Genomic DNA, 23,424 nt, shown 5'->3' with positions numbered 1-23,424 from the left:
AATTACCATTGTGTATGAAATGTGCTATATAAATAAACTTGCCTTGCCTATTGCATTCTCCCCAAGGCGTTTTTCTCTTCCAGCCTTCCTTAACAATTATCTATCACTTATAAATGATTAAACACATAATAAATAGTAGTTATTAAGATTAATGTGGTTCGGAATTGGTCAAATGTGCTTGGAAAAAAAATATGATCAGAATATCAACATGCATAATAAATATGCACACACTGTATACACACATTTCACTATTGCTGTTTCACTATAGCGGCACTAAAAGTAAAAAAGTGGAAATATTGTACATTCACAACAAAATTAAATCAATAGAGCATGCTTTGGTGCAAAGGATTCCAATCACTGATTTAAATAAATAATTGAATTAAATAAAGCAAAAAAAGATATTCCCCTAGTACCCTCTGGACCCCAGTGTACATAAAATTGTATTAAAGGAATGAGGAATCTACTTTATTTTCATCAATTGCTAAATGTGTTCAGGCTACCGTGTAGAAAATTTATAGTTAATATTTTAGTTTGGAGAAAGAAATGAAACTGAAAATAGAGCCAACATATTTGAAAACAAAAGCTACTAAGGTTTCTACACAAGGAATACAGCAAAGTCTTGTAAGGAAAAGAAAATTACAACCACATTTAAAACCCATCTTTATTATAGATGATAAAAAAATTATCATGAAATAGTAAATCAATTAAATTGTTCATTAATCCTATAAATGCCCAGTTTTCGGTCAAGCACATGTGCTCAAATATACACACGTATAATAGACAGTGATGGACCCACTGTCTCTTTTTGTTTGCTTGTTTGTTGGCTTTCTACACACAAAATGCACATCTATCATTCCTTCTCCCATTATAAATACAACCATATCTTTATGTTTATTAATGAAACATTGTTAAAGCCGTGAGTTCAAACACAGAACCTTTTTACCTCAAATCACAATCAAGTTCCATCCTGTATTTTTCTCCCATGTGTGTGTGTGTGTGTTTGTCACTGTTACAGCTTCTCTATGCTGGCAGCCACAATGGCAATTATGCAAGCATTTATGTTTGTGTTTACATGTACATACAGTATTTCAGACATGCATTTGTGTGTATACATTATTCAGTGTTAATGTTTTGACGTATATATATATCGTATGTACACAGTGTGTGAATGAGTCTTATGGTCCAAGTGTGCATAGCTATTTGCTCGCTTTCCTAATACTAAGCACGTGTCAGGTTGTCCGAAAGTGCTCAGTAAGCACTTTGACGAGTCTCAAGCTACATTTATTGTTCTTCTGTATCTTGGTGGAATAAGCGACTGTGTGAGTTTCAATGTGGCGATTGTGTGCTTGCGGCCGGTGATTCCGAACGTTCTAGCTTGACAGCAGACTCCATGCTGATGGGTGAGGTAGAGGAGGGAAGGACACTTGAGCCCTTGCTCTCCAGTGAGGAAGAGGATGAAGGCAAAGAAACCACAATGTATTTCTGGAGAGGGCGTGAGCCGCCCACAGCACCTGTGTTTCCAGACTCAAGTTTGACGAGTGGCTGTAAAGACGTGGGGGTGCTGGGGACTGTACTTGTGACAGGAGATCCAGACTGGGAGGAGCTGAGAGTGATTACCTGGAGGAAGAGTTTACATCTACAATTACAACAGATATATAAATTAGATGTTGACATTTTCTGAAGACATTGTGAATTTCAGTTCCACTTGCAAAACTCACTGCCACGGTGCTATGATGTTGTGAGTGGTTTTAGGGCATTGCGTTCCCATTTCTAAGGTGTTGCTAGGGGTAGTTGCTGGGTGGTTGCTTACTGTTCCAAATCAAAGCCACCTCTAAGTCTCTGACATTCAGGACATACATATGGCTTGAATTTACATATATCGTTCAATGTAAATTTATGTTTTTTTTTTCAGTTATTACTTTTCTAAGATCTGTATGAGAGTAATGAGAATATGATTTTTCTTTCATTACAATAATGAAAAATGTTCAGAAAATGTGCTTAATCTTCATGAAAAAAAAATTAACTGGTTAAAAGTACATGGTTAAAATAGGCTTTATTATACAGTATATAGAGGGTATGTGCATGACGTCACCATCGGCTGGAGTGACTGCAGTTAAACAGCAGTAGCAGCAATAACAGGATGCTATGCTGGATTGACAATATCGATTTCTTATAGGTTACTGATAGCCGCATTCTTAAAAGAAGTTGTTCCATGGCAGAAAAAAGCACTTCTATGCATACACTTGTGAATCGGAATCGAATCATGACATCATCTGTATTAATACTCAGCCCTAGCAGAGAGCTCAGATACACAAGACAAAACTTGTTGGATTGTTAGAGCCAAATTGCTAAACTTAAACTGAAAATCTCTCACTAATGAACAGATCAGTATGGAGCCACAGAGCTCTGTCTAAAGCAAGATGCAGTTACACCTCCTTAAGTCTAAGTGGAAAAAAGACTTGAGAGTCAGCATTTGCTTTCAGCGTGAATGCTGCGAAAATGACACAAAACACATCCGAAACAGGAAAGAGCTTTGCGATTGACTGTACAACTAGATTTGACAAGAAATCAGAGGTATATTTTTACAGACTGCCGATAGCTACAGAACAGAGAAGGAAATGGATCGCTGCAATTCATAGAAACAACTGGACTCCAGGCAGCAAAAGTTGGATTTGCAGTCATCATTTTGTGTCAATATGCTGAATTTAGGAGTAAAATCATACCCTATATATTTTAGTTATAAATTGTATTGACAGCTCATCAATTAAATATTTACCATCATATATTATGCATAATTGGACGTTTTTAAATAAAAACTGACAAAAAAACGACCTAGTCTGCATGCCTAGGTGCTTGATTTGTGGCCATTTGTGGCCACGGAAGTGATTGGAGCACATGAATTTAATGATTTGGAGGGATGTCCCACTACTTTTGGCAATATAGTGTATATAACATTGATATAAGTGATCACATGGATTTAGACCTACCGATATTGTATTTATATATAGCGTTCACAGGCAAATTTGCTTTGTGTATTTCCCCGGCATCGAAATCAGGCACATATAAATGTCAGGAAACACAATTCCTGGCTCAATATCCATGGATTACTGGATCTTTGGTAAGTTGTAAGGAACACTATATTGAGTCCAACCTTTAGTTTAAACTGGTAATCGTTTGTTTTACTCGTGTTTTCGCAGTTTCCCCTATTAAATCCAGTCACACAGCAGGCGCTTTTGCCACTCAGTCCTGCTGAGGGGGGCATGTTCTGGCAGGAAAGTGATGTCAATGCATACCCTCTATAGTGATGGGGACACTACAGTATAATGTAATGTAACAAGCACCGTCCTTCAGAAGAGACGTTAAACAGAGGTCCTGACTCTTTGTGGTCATTAAAAGTACCATGGCACTTCTCGTAAATGAGGTGAAACCCCAGTGCCCTGGCCAAATTCCCTCCAGTGGCTCTTAACAATCATGGCCTCCTAATAATCCCCATGCACTGAATTGGCTCGATTACTCCCTCTCCTCTCCACCTATAGCTGGTGTGTGGTGAGCGCAATGGCACCGTTGTTCTATCGCTGCAGTTGCATCATCCAAGTGGATGTTGCACACTGGTGGTGGTTGAGAAGAGATTCCCTGATAGGATTGTAAAGCACTTTGGGTGTACATAGTAAAACGCTCTTTCAATGCCTAATTTCATTTTATTTAATTTCAACTAATAGGATAAAGGATAAATAATGTCCGCACATTGAAATTGCAGCGCCAAAAATTATTTACCAAAGAGCGCAACATTTTGAACAGCCAGGTCTTCCTTGGGGCACAATACCTGTGTGGAGTAAGATGCAACTCTTTATAAGAATAGGTGATGATAATGATTAGAAACACACACAGTGTCAAAAAAAAAAAAAAAAAAAAAATTCCCCTGCAATCTAAATGATCAACTACACAAACAATAATAAAGACAACATAAATCACACCTGTTACGTACACACTACACTAAGGGTAATGAAGGGGATGGATTTTGGAATCCAATGCTGCTTCAATGTATCTAATGAGCGATTATAATCAAGGTATCAATCAATATTTTTCCTTCTAAACATCACATGAGTTGAATGACTTCTCTATAGGCTTATGATATTTTGCTTTGTTATAGAAGTTACCAGTGTGATTACTGAAATGTTCTTTTCATGTTTTCTCTAATGTCTGTATTTGCTATGAATGCAGTAACAGTGCTTGCTAATTTAGCCCGGCTTCCAGAAATGAAGTATGGACTTCTTTAACATCAACATGTCAATACATGCAGCTGTTTTTCTAGGGTACTCTGACAACTATGGTCACAGGGGTCATTGGAACCAATAGTTTGAGTGACCATTTCTTAGCTAAAGTCTTTACTTTACGGTGTTAGATTAAAGTGTCCTCTCCTTGAGAGAAAGAATGTATTATGTTGATGTTTTGAGAGGACTCTCCTGTTTATAGTTAGAGCCTGCCAAATCCAACCTTGATAAAGCTGTGTGTCGATGTGTGTGTGTTAGTCTTTTTGGTTACAGGTTAAGGAACCACTGGTATTGTTGGAGATTGACTGAGTTGTTGTTCTGGACATGCTGGCGCCCAGCAACCCAAATCTGCGACCTGGAAGGTCACAACGTGCCTAACTTCAGGGTCTGAGTGTCAGCTGCATAATCAATGGAGATATGCTTCAGTCTATCTGTGTGGAAAATTACTGTTTATCTATTTCTTAGCCAATGAGAATCATTCAACCTGAAGCAAGGACGTAGCTTAGACCTTGGGTATAATTGTTGTGATCTTTGCAACTGTAAACAGGGCGGCCTACGAACTCCATGCGATTCTTGAAGCTGACTTCTGCCTGATGAAACTGCAAACTATCTTCAGTAAAACTTTTCTTTAATTTATTATAATTCTGACTCTTGTCCTAATTAATCATTTCTGGTTCTGGGTCTTTGACTGTAAATCCCCTTACAGTAAATAATGCAACATATTTAATTTACTACTAGGCTATATATACTAATTAAAAAGTAGCATCATAAATACATTTTATATTTATAATTTAAAAAAATGAGGAGAAAAAAAAACATACTAAAGCCTACTACAAGAAAGGCTTTATATCGAACTCGACATTTAACCCTGATGGTGACATAGTGTTTAAAGTATGTATCCAAAAACATTCCCTTTGTAATAATTTCTTCTCTAAATTATCTCCTCTTGAAGGTTTCTGTTCCTTGTCAATGCCTGTGTATTGAAGGGCACTAACATCTTTATCAACTTATTTAAAATGTAATACTATAAGACTAAAAGAACAGGTAATAGTTTCACATATAAAAATATTGCGTCCAGTGTGTGGATGGTTAAAAGAGCACTGAGCACAATTACCACACCAATAATTCCAAGAAGGAAGAGTCGGAATGCCTCGTGGGCCTAGATGAGAAGGAAATTCTGATCTAACAAGCATGTCACAGAAGATTTTGATGTCTAAAAACAAGTTTAGGATCTTCCTTAAAAATGCACGTTAATTTAGAATCATTAGAGATAATATGCCAATGCCTACTGAAAAAGTTTCAAACCTCCACACCAAACATTTTACATTTATTCATTTAGCAGACTCTTTTATCCAAAACACAAACATCTTTTTGTTAAATCAGTGGCTTGTTGAGAATAAGATTCATCTGTGCTTCAAATTCTGCACACTCACTTAAATTGGCTAACAGGCAAGCTTTAGACAAAAGGTCTAGGGTGGAAACTATTGCCTACAAGTTCACACTTGTAGTTCGGTTTACTTGGTGTGAACACACCCTTAATTAGTATTCCTATCAGTGGGGATTTCTTTAAGACTGCAAGGGAAGCTCGGCTTCCCCTATAATGTCAAAAAATTAATGGTCAAATATGTACTATTGTGTTAACATTTTATTGACTAAAAATGCGTTAGAAAACGTTAATCTCAAAGACGAGTTCGTTCAGAATCAGCTACATACAGCAGGTCGGCTGACTCGATTTCCTTCTCATACATTCCCGTAGCGTCACAGACAGTGCATTTCCCTGTTGAAGCCCAGCGTCCATTGACTTCAATGGGTCTGCTTTGAACAGTTTTTTTCAGCGCTTCGAAACTAGACGGTCATTGGATAAATGCTGCGATTATGTCCCGCCCGCGGACGCTCAGCGTCTCTAGGGGTGAATGAGGAGTGGGCTGGCCCGGACTCCGGGCTTCCGCGTGATGATTGGAGGGGCTGCATCTCCTTTTGAATGACAGCGATTTCATACAATAAAAAGTCGCTGCCGCTGAAGCTATTGGAGAGCTCAGTCCCATCGTGGATTTTTCAAGTGATAGTCAAAAGATAAACTGCTGCTACCTCTTTCTTGGTATTTGCTTGTCGAAATTGCTAGCCATTTTTCATAATACATTTCACACAATTATACATTTATACCTTTATTATATTATTACTTATCCTATTATATTTTTTATAATATTATTAGTAATAATTAAAACAATAATTATTAAAATAATTAAAAATAGCCTATATATTATTAGTAATATTATTATTATACTTTATTATATTATTATTTATACCTTTATTATATTATTACATTTATACAATTATATCTAACTCTGCTGGCCATTGAGAGGACACTGGTCAAGTCACTGGAAAAGACGCCTAAGTTGGTACGACAGGGTCACAGAGCATTTTCTTGAAAAGGAACGTTGGGCAGAATTTACGTATAAGTAAATGGACAATTTGTATGATGTAGGCCGAAAATGAGCTTCCCCTCTTTGAAAGACCAGCAGCCGCCACTGATTCCTATTCATAGGTTTTTGATACAAATCATTATGAAATTTTGTAAAAAATGTACTTAAAAAACAATATAAAGTCTACAACAATTTATCTAAAGTGGAGAGGGATTCTTTACTTTACCTTAGGGCTGGGCGATATGGCCCAAAAAAAATATCACGATAATTTTTTTTATATCAGTCGATATCGATAATTATCACGATAAATGTCAAATCTTTATTTCTTTCAAGTTTAAAGGCAGATTTTTGCTCCTAAGCGAAAGTTGTAGAAACCAGAGCATTAATTGTGGTTTTAAACTACTCTTTATTGTCAGAACATATCAGGACAAACACTTGCCAAACTGGTGAACATTTCACAAATCTGAGGTAGAACATTCAAACATTTGTCATTTTTCCTTAACAAAATAAATATCTTTATTGGACAATTAATTTCTTAGTTTCTGCATGTGCTAATTTTTATTTGGTAAAATGTAATATTCTGACTGTTTGAGTTTTATCAAACTTAACCATTGGTCATCCAGTATAATGCACTTAGATCACGATAACCACAGATGAAACCAGGCATAGCCTGTAGCACCTCACTATCATGGCAAAATGTAACTTTATGGTTTCTATGGTATTTGTATGAAAAGAAGTAGCCTAAATACATTATTAAATACTGTAATTATATTCCGTTAGTCCTTTAATACATTGTCTACATAATATAATACAATTCAATATGTATATCCCACATTTCATGGTGCAGTTAATATTACTAGGCTAAAGTTACAGTAAATCCATGGTAAATGATGGGAATTTGTAGACGGAAAAGCCTTCTGACTGTATCGTTGCGCACAGTGTTTCTCCTGTTTGTCAGCGCTGTTTCATCTGCCTTTAAACTGGTTTAAATCATGGAGACGTGTGTTCTTCGCTGAATTCAAGCGCTTCTCACTGGATCTCGTGACAGAGACCGATTAGAGTTAAACGCATCTGCTCTAGTGAGCTCGCGCTGCGGTTTGGACTTTGAGCTGAGCGGATAAATGGTCCGTGTGGCGCGCGGTTCAAATGAGTTTCGTTCCGCTTTTGGCGCATAAACATTATCTAACATTTATCGAACTCTTGATATCGTTTTATCGAGAAAAATTATATCGCGATAATTATCGTTATCGTTTTATCGCCCAGCCCTACTTTACCTTAGAAAAGTTGGTACACTGTAGTGGTGTATCCTGCAGATAAAGGTGGTGCTATTGTACTTCAATGAGCGTCAAATGAAAATTCGCCGACATTTGAATGAACACGTTTTTAATGAACGTCTACCTCCTGATGCTTCTAATAAACTTGAAATATGCATTAATCCTATTGTCCTATCACACCTATTATTCTTTGCCTAAAGTTCACAAGGGTCTCAATACTCCACTTAAGGGAAGAAATATAGTGAGTGGCATTGGCAGCCAATTCTTTTGGTCATCCACACACTGGACAATATTTTTATACATGGAACTATTACCTGCTCCTCTCCTCATATGGTTTATCTTATCCATTGTCCGTGTGGTCTTACATATGCTGGGAATACTTCTAGAGCTCTACATATCTGCATTAGTGAGCATCACAGTACTATCAGGACCAGAGGCGAGTGTAGTCTTATAGCGCAGTGTTTCCCAACCTGTTTTTGCCACTGCACAGTTTTGATGTGTAAAAAACAAAATCCCACGGCACACCACTAAGTACTAAAATATAAAAAATTGCACAAACATACATTGCTTCAAATGACATATTAAAACTGGATATTATATTAAATGTAGTACTCACATTTAAGGTGAAATTTGAGCTTAAGTTAGTAAGGATCACAATAAGGTCATATAGCTATATGATGTTGTTGGTGATGATAAAACAACATATTTACATAGGCCTATCGTCGCTGTCGGGCAGAAACCTCATATTTTTTTAAATAATTAAACACTGTGTCGTCAAAGTTGGTATTGTGGCTTTATATATGGTCAGACACTTGCATGTGTCATCATAATATTAACAGTGTATGAATTTTTGACCATTGAATGATGTGTTTTGCCCGTCGCTGGAACAGCCGCGCCTGAGGCAGTCAGTGAATCGCATTATGTTTTCATCAACTATGAATTTGAAATTGAATTTGAACTCTATGATTATAAAGTTTACTGTATCTATGTGGGCGCTCAGTTTTTCTAGTTTAATATATTTGTTCACATTTTCTTGATATAAAAGATGTAACGCTATGCACAGGGTATTTAGAACAGTATATTGGCTACAAATAGACAGCAAATACCAGAATACACGACTCTTCATACATTAGCCTTTATAGACAGTGTTTCTTGAGTAAAATTGTACTTATTCAAACATCGGTTCTTTATTTACCCTTACATTGCAAAAGAGCAGAGATGGTCCAAACTGTGTCTGGCACTTCACAATCGACGCAGGGTGGTGCAATGAGGTAGAGCCCTGCGCGGGACTGTTTTCATCATCCCGCTCCCGCCCGCGCCCGCCGAATTTCTGACCATTACCGCCCGCTCCCGCAACGTATGTGTTTCACTCCCGCCCGCTCCCGCAATATGTATGTCCACTCCCGCCCGCACCCGCAAAACTCTGAGAATTTATTCCCGCACAATAATAGAGATGCATTGATTTTGTGTCTTCTCCCGTCCCGCAGGAAAAAACACATATTTGTATTGCTATTATTAAAGAGATTCATGGGGTTGTTTGTTTCGTTTCCCTGGCCGGCATAGCCTACTGGACACATACACACAGGATAATGGAGGAAATCGAGTGTGCTGTTTTTGGATGGTTTTGTTTTCGTTTTTGCTGTTTTTTATTCAGGATACTCTGTCTTGCGCGTGCAATGATGACGCAGTGAATAGTGATGCTTCTCTCTGATCAATCAGCAGTCTGCCGTGTTTTCACGTCACATTTTAGTATCGCCTAAGCTCGCTCAGAACCTCGCCGGAGGTGGTACGAAAAAAAGTACCGGGAAGCAGATACAGTTACAACTTTTACACAGTGGAAAACCAAACAAAGGCGAGGCGAGTCGAGTCGAGCCGAGCCAGGCTGGTACTGTGTAGTGGAAAAGCGCCATTATTGACATCTCCATCATGTTGCAAGGCTACCTCCCGATCCCGCAGTGTTTTTTTTAGCCGCCCATTCCCGCCCGCAGCAAAGTTCAAACCGCCCGCTCCCGCGAGATTTGCGTTGGGTCCCGCGGGACCCGGCGGGACTCAATCCCAATGCAGCCCTCTACAATGAGGTTTTTGTTGACAGTTTGAGGATCCAGTGGAGTTAAGAGATTTAGTCACAAGTTCTTTTAAATGCTTTTCATTGGTTAAATATTTGTAAAAACCCACATACAGACGTAAAGGATGACCAATATCATTAATTAAGAAAAATAAAATATAACAAAAATGACTAAATATAGAGATGCCCAACAGCGATGATATATTCTGATTTGTAGCATTTTTTTTTTTTTATAATGCAGTGGTTGGTTAATTCTGCGTTACACTTGAAACAAGTTGATCATGATGTTACTGGACTTCATCACATAGGCATTGAGAAGGAACAGAAACCTTCAAGAGGAGGTCATTTGGAGAAGAAATTATTAAGAAAGGGAATGTTTTTGGATACATACTTGTATATAAATGTCACCATCAGGGTTAAATGAGGAGTTTGATATAAAGCCTTGTAGTAGCCTATATGTGACCCCGCCTGTGAAACCCCGGCTAAAGTCGCAGAATCGAATTATGAGTTAACGAGCGTCAAAGTAGTCATAGCCATAAAAATGACAAAAATTGCCTATGTGTGTTTATTGCTGTAAATGATAGATTATACCAATGGTTTTGAGATGCAATACTTACATTTCCATTTATAACATGATAAATACTGAAATTAATGATTTTATTGACACTACGTTATACTTTTGCGCAAAAAAAAAAAACCACCGACGTGGGCTTCCTCAACATTGATTTCTCTGGGTTTATTTCGCGCAACAACACTGCGGATTCTTATATCATTCGGTTCAGGAACTTCGTTTCTGTGTCTTTTCTATTAGAAAGAGTAAAAACAGACTTTAATATCAATCCGCGAGCGGTAATCAGGTCAACACAACGAAAAACAAAAAAAAAAAAAAAAAACGAGATTTAAGCTGGGTTTAGATGTCTGTGGTGATTTTTTCTTGTCATAACCAATATTTTAAGCACTGCTTATTTGTTTTGTAGCTCAGTATTCTGCCAATACTTTTAAACTTAATTTAAGGACATTTTTGGCCTGCTACGTGTTATTTGCTGAATGGTAATGCGTTGTTTTGACATCTGACACAGCGACACCGAAGTATGAGCAGGAACGGAAAGCTGCAGCTATAGGATCTTATTTTGTGTTCAGCAGAAGAAAGAAACTAATACAGGTTTGAAACAACATCAGAGTGAGTAAATGATGACAGAATTGTAGTTTTTGGGTAAAATATTCCTTGAAATTGTATTTATTTATTTACTCCAGATTTATTCAATGTTACACCGTGGGCCAGTAAGAGAATGATAATTTCAGCGAATGAGAAATGTTATGTTATTTAATTGATATATTATTGACATTTTTTTCACTGATATTACATTTTACCCTACTAATAAAGTTATACAAATCATTCCACTGAACTGACATGGTAATTGTTGCTATGATCAAGCTCTTGTGGCACCCCCATTCGTTTCAATGTTTTTATGCTTTTAGCTTTTTGGACATGCACATCATAATAAATAGACCTGTTTTACAAAACTTTAAGAATTTTTCCACTGATGTGTCATATATCACTAAAAAGGGGAGAATCTCAGCTTTAATGTGTTATATGGCACATATGCAGGATAACTATGGATCAAATGTGTTGCAGCTTTAACAAATAACCTATTTTTAAATTGGAATTTCTCAAAAATATGATTTTCTGAGCCTGAATTTTAGCAAATCTTTGACATGGCCTTACTCAGTCAATATTAAAGATATCAAGGGTATATTTTCACAGAATGTTCTTTACATTGTGTAGGATGATTTTATGTAGAAAACATTGAATCACAAAAAAAATGACTTTAGCTGGGTTTTCACAGGCAGGGTCACATATTATGTATTTATTCATGTTTTTAATAATAAATATAAACTTTATTTTTGATTCTACTTTTTAAATATATATATAGCCTTTAATATAACAGAATAGTAGTTTTTCCCTAGTTAGTCCTGCTCATTTGCAGGGTCTGCTTCATCGGAATTATCCGCACACATTGGATTTGGCTCGAACCTTGGGACTTCTTGGAACTAACGACAACGCTACCCACTGAGCAACTGTCCTGCCACTATAATATAATAGTAGTAAATGTAATATTATATTTTGCATTACTTACCTCTAGTGTGTACGTAGTAGGTGTGATTTGTGTCTATTTTTTTTTTTTTTTAAATTAAATACGACTCTGTGTGTGTTTCTAATCATCAATCACATGATTCTGTGTGCGTTTCTAGTCGTTATTCGTTATCACTTCTCCAGAGCGGCTGTATAGATAAATTAACTAAATTAATAACTTTTTTACAACAAAAATGAACCATCACTGAACTTACTTAAAGGGCACCTATAATGCAAAATTAAATTTTACATGGTGTTTGAACATAAATGTGTGTTGGCAGTGTGTGTACACAACCACACTATAAATGATAAAAATCCACCCAGTGCTTTTTTTTTAAAAAAACCCATAAATCATAAGCACCGTCGAAGAACAACACGTTCTCAGATTCGGGGAAATGTGACGTACTTTTGCACAAGCCCCTCCCACAACTGTTGACTGACACTGCAGTTTTAGCATAGACCCACCCTGAGTGAGCTGTAAACAGTCCGCCATTGTTTTGACGCCGGAGCAGCTGTAGACAAGACTTGTTTACTGTTAGATGTAACCAGTTTTTCTGTTTAATTCGCTGTGTATGTTGATGATAATGAAAGGGAGAGAGACTTTAACCCTCTGGGCCCTAAGGGTATTTTGGGGACCTGAAGAAGTTTTGACATGCCCTGACATTTGTGCCTTTTTCAGTTGCTTTAAAACATATTAATGGCTAAAGTCTGATTACACTGTGTTCAGCACAAACAGCGCCACAATAATATGTGAGCAACATGCAAATAAAAGTTTGTAGTTTTGAGAAAATAACGTTTATGTGAGGTTTAAAAAATAAATAAATGAAGTCACTGAAATAAGGCCATATAAAACATAGTAAACATTTGTTCACAAGGCTTTTCAAAACTGGATCTTATTGCGAAAAGTTTTTTCTTCAAAACAATGTGAAAACCATCCTGATCACTCCTTCATACAAAACAATATAGTCATTTAACTTTCATAACAGAAAAGTTTGGTTGTGACATAGGGAACTATAGAGAATGGATGTGAGGAGACTTAATGATTGAATGTATTGTTTTGGCTTATTCACAAAATAAAGTTTAAGTTAAAAGAAGTAATCTGACTTACATTTTCTTTAGACAAAGACTTTACTTAAAAACTTTAGACCTACAGCATTGTAATGCTCTACTGGGTGGTTGCCCTGCATGCTTAATAAACAAACTACAGCTAGTTCAAAATGCAGCAGCTCGAGTTCTTACCAGAACCAGGAAGTATGACCCTATTAGCCCGGTTCTGTCAACACTGCACTGGCTCCCTATTAAACGTTGCATAAATTTTAAAATATTGCTGATTACTTACAAAGCAATAAATGGTTTAGCTCCGCAGTACTTCAGTACTCTTAATGCATTATAGTCCTTCACGTCTATTGCGATCTCAAAATTCCGGCCAGTTGATAATACCTAGAATATCAAAATTGACCGCTGGCGGTAGATCCTTTTCCTATTTAGCACCAAAACTTTGGAACAGTCTTCCTACCATTGTCTGGGAAGCAGACACACTCTGTCAGTTCAAAGCTAGATTAAAGACACATCTCTTTGACCTAGCATTCACATAATACATTATAGACTTCTATAATTCAATGTTAGGCTGCATAGATTAGGTCAGCCGGAACCGGGAACACTTCCCATAAATCCTGATGTACTCGTTACATCATAAGAAGAATGGCATCTACGCTAATTTTAGTGTCTTTGTTTATCCCAAGGTTTTCCCGCAGCCTGCCGGATCCAGGCCGTATCCAGATCTGACGAAGGACCTTCGCCTGGACCCGATGACAATGCAGTGCTGAAGTGCCAACTAGTCTCTCCCTATGGAGGATCCCTTTACCACTCCAGATAAAGCGTTGTCGGGAAAATTCGTTTCGCGTACCTACCCCGAAGTGACTAAATAAAATTCTGTATCAAAATTTATAAGGAAAGACCAGTACTTTGTTTAGGCTTAGTTTGTAGGGAATTACAAACCTGCGCACATATATTCAAACTAGGGTTGCGCGATATGCTCCATTTTCATATCGTCCTATCGTCAGCCTGTGAGATCGGCGATACACGATATTATCGTGAGGGGGGCGGGGCTTACTTATTTGATTATTAACTTGCTTATTTACTCATCAATTTGCTTGTTTTATTACTTCGTTTTAAATGAGAATCTTTTTCTATTTTGCTAGCAAAGGTGGAGTGTTTATTAATAGGCTAAATCAGGTTATTTCCTGGTATAGTGAGGTAAAAAAAAAGATCCTAATCATTCTTGTATCTGACCATTCTTGTATATTTCAACATGTCAGCGGGAAATTTACGGACACACATGATCCCCTCATGCCGTTACTGATGCAGCATTTTGACTGTAGGCTGCTTCTGCACGAGATCATGAGAACACGTTTTAATTTATTGGGTCAAGAAAGAGTCGGAGTCTGCGATATGTCCTCCTACCAGTGCTCTCTCTGTCTGGATGCACTTCACATATGCGCACCGCACTTCAATAAGCCGAAATAACGCGGGTTTTAAATGCCGGGAGAAATCAGAGGCAAAAATCTAAAAGTCGATCGGTACTTACTTATGACTTGACTCTGATAAAGGAAAATGGGTTAATCCGTTTACATGACCACATGCATTGTCAGTTTATTCAGCATAATCGAGTTAATAACGTGCATGTAAACGCGATCATTCCCTGAAAACGAAAGCAGAAACGGACTGCGCTTTCACTGCATTAACTGCGCGTTCTCTCAGAGACGACGGTGGATATAACGGTAGGCTACAGCATCTTAATTTACTGGCTTAATATTTCTCTTGTGGACTTACATTATTGACAGTGAAAAAAATAGAAGAATATTTCTTGTTAAACAAGTTTGAAGTTGCTTGTGATTTTCACAGGCAGAGTTTCACAGATGCTTCGTGTAGCCTACTAAAGACTTTATTAGGCCTAGGCGGCCTATATAATTTTATTGATATTATTATTATAATTAATATTTTGTAATTGTACTGTTTTTAGTGTTTTTACTGTCATTAAATATTTTGTTAATGTGCTATGGAAACAAAATACTGACGAACAACGATGCCGCGTCTTCATCTTGGCTCTGTATAAGAATGATGCGTCTGTTAAAACAAGCACTCTTGGCAATTTGTGAATGGATCACCTTGCAATTCAATTTCGTTGTGGGATGTAATTTTTTTCTGTTTTAAAAATATTTTCTTTGAGGAGTCCTCATACGCGCGCGTCGGTGACGTTGCATGTGTGGTTATGTGATGTCGCAAGTGTGGTTATGTGGTGAGATGTCGTTATGAATTTAGGCAAGGCAAATATAATTGTAACTATACTAGCTTCATAATAATAATAATGATTTAATACATTAATAGGAAAACGAGCCAATTATCGTATTGATATCGTCAAAGGGATCTGCCATCGGCGATATCTCTGTCTATCGTCGATACACGATACTATTGTCTATCGGCACAACCCTAATTCAAACGCACATAACTATAGAACAAATTCTTAATGTGCATGTGAACGCCATCAGCGTTTATCACATGGAGATGACTTGACTACACTATCGTTCAAAAGGTTTAGATCTGTACTTTTTTTTTTTTTTCTGCTCACCAAGGCTGCATTTATATGATCCAAAATAAAGCAGAAACTGTTTATTTTTACAATTTGAAATAAATGTTTTCTATTTAAATGTATTTTAAAATGCAATTTATTCCTGTGATCAAAATTTTCAGCATCATTACTCTAGTCTACAGTGTCACATGATCCTTCAGAAATCATTCTAATATGATTTGGTGCTCAAGAAACATTTCTGATTATTATCAATGTTGAAAACAGTTGTGTAATAATGAACTGAAAGTTTTAAAAAAACATTTATCTGAAATAGAAAGATTTTTTAACATTATAAATGTCTTCTTTACTGTTACTTTTGATCAATATAAGGCATCCTTGTTGACTAAAAGTATTCATTTCTTTCAAAAAATAAATAAAAAATTAACTCTTACTGAGCCCAAACTTTTGAACAGTAGTGAATAAAATTAAATTTAATGCTTTTTAATGCCTTTTTTTATGCCATTTTTAATGCCATACATGACCCATGACTAACCACGGATATTACAGTGCTGTCAATCGATTAAAAAAATTAACTTGATTAATCACACATTTTTTCTCTGATTCATTCTAATGTTTATCATTCGCATAATGAATGAATAATCATATCATTCATATTATTCATTTGCGTGTTTATCACACTAGGGTACATATTTTGCGACAGCAAATAAAAATTATTAATTATGAAGGCTATATTAAAGGTGCTCTAGGTAACTTTTTAACCTTAACTGAACAGCTTCGGAGTCAGTGGAATGGTTATATTACTTATTTCGGGTTGAATGGTGGTGGTTTCGCACCCCCCTGGCCGAGAGCGGAAAAAACTCACTTGCAACTTTGGGACGCGGGTCGGTGTCAGGAAGTATCGCGTGATATCAGGTCTCGCGATGTAACGAATTGCTTGACGGCACTGCACACGTACACGCCCCCATTCAAACACCGGCGGGCTAGCTATAAGCAAAGGGCAACGATAGATTGAGTTATGGCTGAGGCTGAGCCTGTAAAAAAGAAGCAGAAAGCTAGGAAATCTTTGTCGGAGGACCAACGAAAGAGGAAACGGGAGACTGACCGAGCAAGAAGTCAGACTCGAGTAAATATATCGGACCGGCTTTTTCAGAATGGTGAGAACTGAGAGAAACAGAAGCCTGCAAAACGGATGCTGATCCTGCTGTTGCACTTGTAAGTTAAGTATCTTTGGAATAAACTGTGTTTAATATTTAAATTTCAAGTAATTGTGACCTCAGGATGTTTGCTATTGTCTGTAAAGGTTTTTATTATGATCGCTGTCTGTTAGGGGCTTACTAGTACGCTAGATACTATAACTTTGATGTTAGCATTGTCATTAGCAAACACGTTTGATTTCTGTAGTTGTTTGGCCGTTCCTCTGTCGGTTTTATTTGAGTAACTTACACTTTTATTTTATGTCACTAAGTCAACGCGTCTGATAGTAGGCAATATCAGACGCGCAAAATGTTGCACATATCATGATCGAGCTAGAAAAAACGTTCTGATGTTTTCTTAGACAAGCAAAGGTAAACCATCATTCTACCAGATGAACTTATAGACCTTGCTAATATAACTTTAGACAAATATTAGCCTCCGATATATATATATTTTTTTATGCTCATGCCCATTCTCCCAAAAACAAACAAACAAACAAACACGAAAGCAGTAGTTCGCCTCGTTCATATCGTTCGTTCCCGGTAAAAATACTAGTATGCTTGACAACACAATAAATAAAAAAATCGCCATCAGTTGGAAAGAAAGTATTGCTTTACTTGCCTCGGTAGACATAACTGGTTTTGAAATAGCCGGTTCCTCTGCTCAGCTAGGTTGACAGCTGATCAGCTGGGTTGCTCGTGGCAAGGGGGGAGGGACAACAGTTCGTTTTTACGACAGAGTGTTTGAAAGCATTATACTACCAGACACTAGGGGGAGCTCGTAGAGAAAAAACACTCAGACTTGCATAGTGTCCCTTTAAAATAAATTGATAATATAAAACTTTCTTCAAAATTTTCGCATAAGCCATTTAATGACTTTAAAGCTTATTAATGCCCCGCGGAAACCCTGAAAATGAGTCACTATCCAGGACCAGCTGAAGAGCTTCCTCACCAGTGTAGCGTGTCATCTTCCAAATGCGCAGGAAAGTTAATAAAACTTATGATGAAACTTAATGATTTTAAGGCACTGTTGGGGGTGTTTACCATTTCGCATAGATCGCCTCAACACATTATCTTATGAATAGTGCACTCTGCGCGTGGGTGTGACCACATTAACGATAATTAGCTGAGCCCGGAGAAACTGTACATCTCTTTAGTTTCATACAGATTACATTGCAGGAGAATATTTGTTCTAAATGTGAATTGTTTTATTTAAAACTAGACATTTCAAGCTTTCTTTAGACGTTTTATGTTCGTGTGATAAGTATTCGCTGAGTTTCAGTTCATTACTCAGACGTCTTTAAGAAAGTTTCTCGCGGAGACAACAACAGCTGAAAGAACACCCTGTTTATTTTCTTTATTTTACAAAAACACAAGGATTTGTTGTTATTGTGAGTGTACACAAATAAAAGTAGACCCTTTATAGTTTATAGATATGTATAAAGACTTATATGTATGGCCAAAAATGACGAAGAATTTAAAGTTGTTTACGTGGTCATGAGGAAGAAATCCAGCAGAACGCACCGGCACGGTCTTTGGGCTCAGAGGGTTAATACGCACTTCTTATACTGTGTTTGTTCAGCTCTTACTGTGATTTTCTGGAGTAAAACTGACACTTCATCTTTTGTGTGATGTACAATAAACTTCATAAAACTTTGATTTTTGGCCATCATTCAGACGTGGTCCGCTACAACAGGCTTGTACTAATAGTGGATAAAAGCAAGATGAAAAATAAGTTATAACCGTAATTGAACTAAACTATACCTGTTCTATCTCCACACAGCATATATTCTCTGGCTCTGTGGGCATTGTTGTCCAAATCCGTGTTGAAATGAACACCGCTACTGAGAGTTTCTGTTTCAGTTTCCTGCCACTGAGCATGAGCTCGTGAGGCTCTGACCTCTGTGCCAGCAGCAGCAGCTCATTTGCATTTAAAGGGATACACACTAAAACAGCGTGTTTTTCTCAGCCCCAAAAAGTGAGAATTTAAACATGCTGTAAAAAATGATCTGTTGGGTATTTTGAGCTAAAACTTCACATACACACTCTGGGGACATTAGAGACTTATTTTAAATCTTGCAAAAAGGGTGCCCTTTAAGCTGGACTATGACACTATTTTCTTCTAGATCTGCTGTAAAGCCGAAACAAACTTTATTGCAGATTTTTTCTGTTATCACTGTAAAGCTGCTTTGAAACAATCTGTATTGTAAAAAAGAACTGTATAAATAAAGGTGACTTGACTTGACTGTTCTTATAAAGAGTTGCATCTCACTCCACAAGGGTACTGTGTCTGATGAAGACCTGACATATTCGAAACGTTGCGCTCTTAAATATTTTTTTTGGGGCCGCATATTCAGTGTGCGGATATTATTTATCCTTTGTTAGTTTATTGTTTATCTTCTTGTCCTGCACCAGAGCACAATTTGGGTTTTGGATATGCACACCTTTTTTTTGCTCAACTACCATGACACAAATTCCTTTAAAACTCTTACCTGCTGCGTGGATGCAGCCCCTGCACTTGTTGCCATAACAATATACTTGGTTGCAGGGGGTGAAGGCTGAGTGGGCGTTCCAGGGCGAGTGGACATGAGGGTGAGCGAACTGGGTACTTTAATGATGCTGGGTGTGCGTGAACCACCTGACGCTGATAATCCACTCTGAGACATTGACAGAGTTGGCCGTGGCTGCAGAGGGACAGAGTGAGCATTCAGGTTTGATTTGAATGATTTTAATAAGGTATTTTTAGAAGAGAACTACTGGTTATGATTTAAACCAGCTCCACAAAAGTTTTATTTCAGATTTACTCACCTGTGTGATAGTGAGTGTGGTTCTGTTAACAGTTTGGGCCTGGAAGGAAGCCTGTGCACGGGCCTTGATCACATGTGAACAGAGCATGGTACCCAGATAGCCAAAATCTGCCTTGTATTGATCCACTAAATCTGGTAGTGGCCTAGTTTTAGCAACCACACTTGCACAATGTTTCTAAACAGAACGAGAGAGAATTACTTTATTTTTAACCAGATAAGAACAAAAAGAAGAAAATCCAATTCAATATAATTATACAACATCAATAAAAATAATAATAATTATATTATTATTATCATTTGTATTATTAGTTCTGAGTGTGAATGTGTCCCAGCACAAAGTCCAATCAATGTAAACTTGGTCTAGGATATAGTGGGTAGGGATGATCTGAGGGGTGATCGATTGATTGCTCAGATTGACAGGTCTAATATTTACCATGCGCCATAGAATAGGAGCACACAATATTGAAGTAGACAGATAGCACTTGAAGATCATCTGTCATCCACCAAGATTTTATAACTTGTAATTTATTCTACATAATTATTGTTTTAGTTTGTTGTGTTTACAAGTGCAAGCAGTTCTTAAAACAATCAGATCACTTATTTGGAAAGGTTTTTGGACTTCTGATTAAAAGGCGCCCATGGCTCCAAATGCCATAACTTTTGATTGCTTTGAGGCATCAACACAAATTTTTTCTCTGTTACAATTGACATGATTGTGAATGGCATTTTTTTATATATATTTTTTATGACCTTTCATACATACTTTCTAATAATCATAAATTTCAAGCATGAACAATAAAAATATTAAATCATTAAAAATACCTACAGGGTGTAAGGGGTTAAAATGTACATTTATTTGCATAAATAACAACACTAATATGAACAAACTTGGCAGCACCAGAACTAGAACGACTGCTCATCAGAATGACTGACCGTGTTGTTGTAAGGTACTTACAAGTAACAGACTCTGGACATGATCGGCTCCAATCTTATCAATGTTAGATACCACTGGCCCATCCAACACAGCTTTAATACGAACACCCTCTACAGACAGACGAGGGATGATCAATGTCTTTATCACCTACATGAAAAGTAAAAGGCTTAAGTTTACTCTCAGTGAATGATCAGCACACTGAAGTGATTCAAAATAGTTTACTGAAAAATGTATACAGGGTTATGCAGGTATCAGCACTTACAATTTAATACTTTTTAAGACCTTACCAAAACATTTTAAGACCTGCACATCACTTCGACTTCTATGCAACACACAAAATCACCCTGGACATTTCTGGCTTTAAATTAACTATAGCAGAATAAATGTATATAGAAGTATATAGGAAACCATAGCAAAAATCAATTTAATTTAATGAAGGGTACTATAACACAATGTATAGTGTTATAAATGTACATTCAAACAAATTTTTGTATATTTTGTAACATTAATACTGCACTGAAATTATATAACAACATATAATAATAATAATAACAATAATAACAATAATACATTATTATTTGGAGATATAATTAGTAATATAACGAGTAAAATATTTCTGTCTTAATTCACTTTTATGCATCTAGCCTATTTTCAAGTAAGAAATACTACAGAAATTGAATAGTCATCAAATATAAATAATTTAAAAACTGCATAGCTTTCACTAACTAAATATTCTACAAAAGCTATTGGGTCAAAGGCAGCGAGTGATTCTCTCCTTGTCTTTTGTTGTTTGATTGCAATGGCAGACAGCAGCAGACCTGTGTATTAGGCTGCTGTCACTTTAAGAAATACTACAGAAATTGAATAGTCATCAAATATAAATAAAAAACAACTGCATAGCTCTCACTGTATGAACTAAATATGCTACAAAAGCTATTTGGTCAAGGCAGTGAGTGATTCTCTCTTTGTCTTTTGTTGTTTGATTACAATGTCAGAGTAGCAGACCTGTGTTTTAGGCTGCTGTCACTTTAAGACCGAATGCACGGATCCAATATAATGACCGATGTGCATCCGATTTTCGCCCTATTGTTTACGTTCACTTAAGACATGACCGACTGTGTTTACGAGAATACTCATCAAGTCGGCTTGGCTTTCAGAAGGCTTTCAGTGCGCACTCTTCGAGTATGTATGTGCGCACATACTCGAAGTGAGTGCTGAATTCAGATCTCTTGCGCTGTTAATTGCAATTTTACTAACTTATCAAGCACGTTTTGCCTTTTATTTTCTCATTCACCCATGTTTCTTTATTAGTCAAACGTGTCAGTTACTTTAAGCAGTCATGGCGCAACATATTGACACGGTTGTAAGATTTCAGAAAGCAACAATTAACAATAAAATGTTAATCTTCACTGCGGTGACTGTTCGGTTGCATTTTATGGCCTTCAAAACGTGGATTTAAGACATTTAAATGCTAATTTAGTCCATGAGCCAGGGGGGTTGATCGGTATCATTGGGGGGACAAATGCTATCATTGTTTTTTGGCAAGGTATACACCCCTAGTATTAGAAAAATCACGATAGCAGTGCAGGGGTGGTAGCGAAATCACTTTTTTTCAGCTCATGAAGTTACTAACCCCCTAAAATAAATTCCGTTTTTGAAATCTGGTGTATATCTGGTTTAGGCTCATGCTAGGGATATTGTCAATATTCTATAATATGGTGCTTGGTATTGTTGGAAAGGGGACCTTTTAGGCTTTCATTTAAGCCGAGTACTGAATCTGTCTGACAAACACAGAGGTCACATGACTTCTTTAAACCAGAAATAACACATTTTTTCACAATTTCTGCCTAAACTGTATGCTTTCTTTTATCCCTGTGGCATGAAAGAACACCACGGACACAAAACTCAACAACTTCAATACTCAAGGCACTCTGATGACTCAGAAAATGTATAATATACCCATACTATTTATTTGTGAGAGCCTTAAATTAGACTTGTGCAGCCAGTACAAGTCTTCAAAATAGAATAGAGCCAATAGAATGGACAAATAGAATACCCTATTAGTCCAGGGCCAAATGGCCTATTTATTCATGTACAGTTGTAATAAAAAGTAATTGTTTCAATAGTGTTGTCAACATAACACTTGTAAGTGGTTTAACAAAATGTTTCTATCATGTATTTTGATATTCACCCACTTTCAGTTAGAATGTCAGAAAGTAGCTCATGCACGGAATGCTGATGGATTTTGACAGTTTGACAAGGTTTTGTCAGTTTTGTGAAAAGATTGTTGGTTCAGTTGACTGGTTATAACGACACTACCAACTATGCCATCTTCAATCAACTTCCATTGAGTTCCAGGGGTATTAAATGTAAGTACAAAATACTTTTTCTCTTGTGCTTGTGAATTGGTGGGGAATAGTAGCAGTAGCTAATGTAAGCTTGGTGTTTTTAGCAGGCTAGCTATCTAGCAGGCTAGCTAGCTTGCAGGTTAAACAGTGTAACAGTAACTGCTACAGTGCAGTCAGGGCTCTCAAGTGTCACGTGACAGTCATTCATTTTGGTCTTTTGTCACACCCTCTCGCCACACATTGTATTTCTCACACGGAAAAACTATTTATAATATATTTAATATGCCGCAGCGCCCAAAATGTCTCTGGCCGCGCCAGTCTCATTATGGACCCGGCAGGAATCAATCGCTGTAAAAATAGAGAGATGAGCAGCGCGCCATCCGTGG

The 23,424-nt window shown here is 37.0% G+C and overlaps 1 protein-coding gene across 2 annotated transcripts in view; it reads right to left on the bottom strand.

Annotated features, from left to right (window-relative positions):
- Nucleotides 1-445: 445 nt before the first annotated feature.
- taf6 (TAF6 RNA polymerase II, TATA box binding protein (TBP)-associated factor) overlaps nucleotides 446-23,424 on the bottom strand; it is a 59,612-nt gene continuing 36,633 nt past the window's right edge. For both annotated transcript variants that reach the window (XM_079870799.1, XM_079870800.1), the window contains exons 12-15: nucleotides 20,712-20,837; nucleotides 19,758-19,931; nucleotides 19,442-19,633; nucleotides 446-1,617 (exon numbers count right to left, since the gene is read on the bottom strand). In XM_079870799.1, the coding sequence (XP_079726925.1) occupies nucleotides 1,327-1,617; nucleotides 19,442-19,633; nucleotides 19,758-19,931; nucleotides 20,712-20,837 (783 nt within the window). In that variant the 3' untranslated portion in view covers nucleotides 446-1,326. The remainder of the gene's footprint in view (nucleotides 1,618-19,441; nucleotides 19,634-19,757; nucleotides 19,932-20,711; nucleotides 20,838-23,424) is intronic.

Source organism: Squalius cephalus (genome assembly GCF_949319135.1).
Source record: "Squalius cephalus genome assembly, chromosome: 5".
Lineage (NCBI taxonomy): Eukaryota > Metazoa > Chordata > Actinopteri > Cypriniformes > Leuciscidae > Squalius > Squalius cephalus.
The sequence above is the reverse complement of the archived record's forward strand: the minus strand, read 5'-3'. Positions and strand labels throughout refer to the sequence as shown.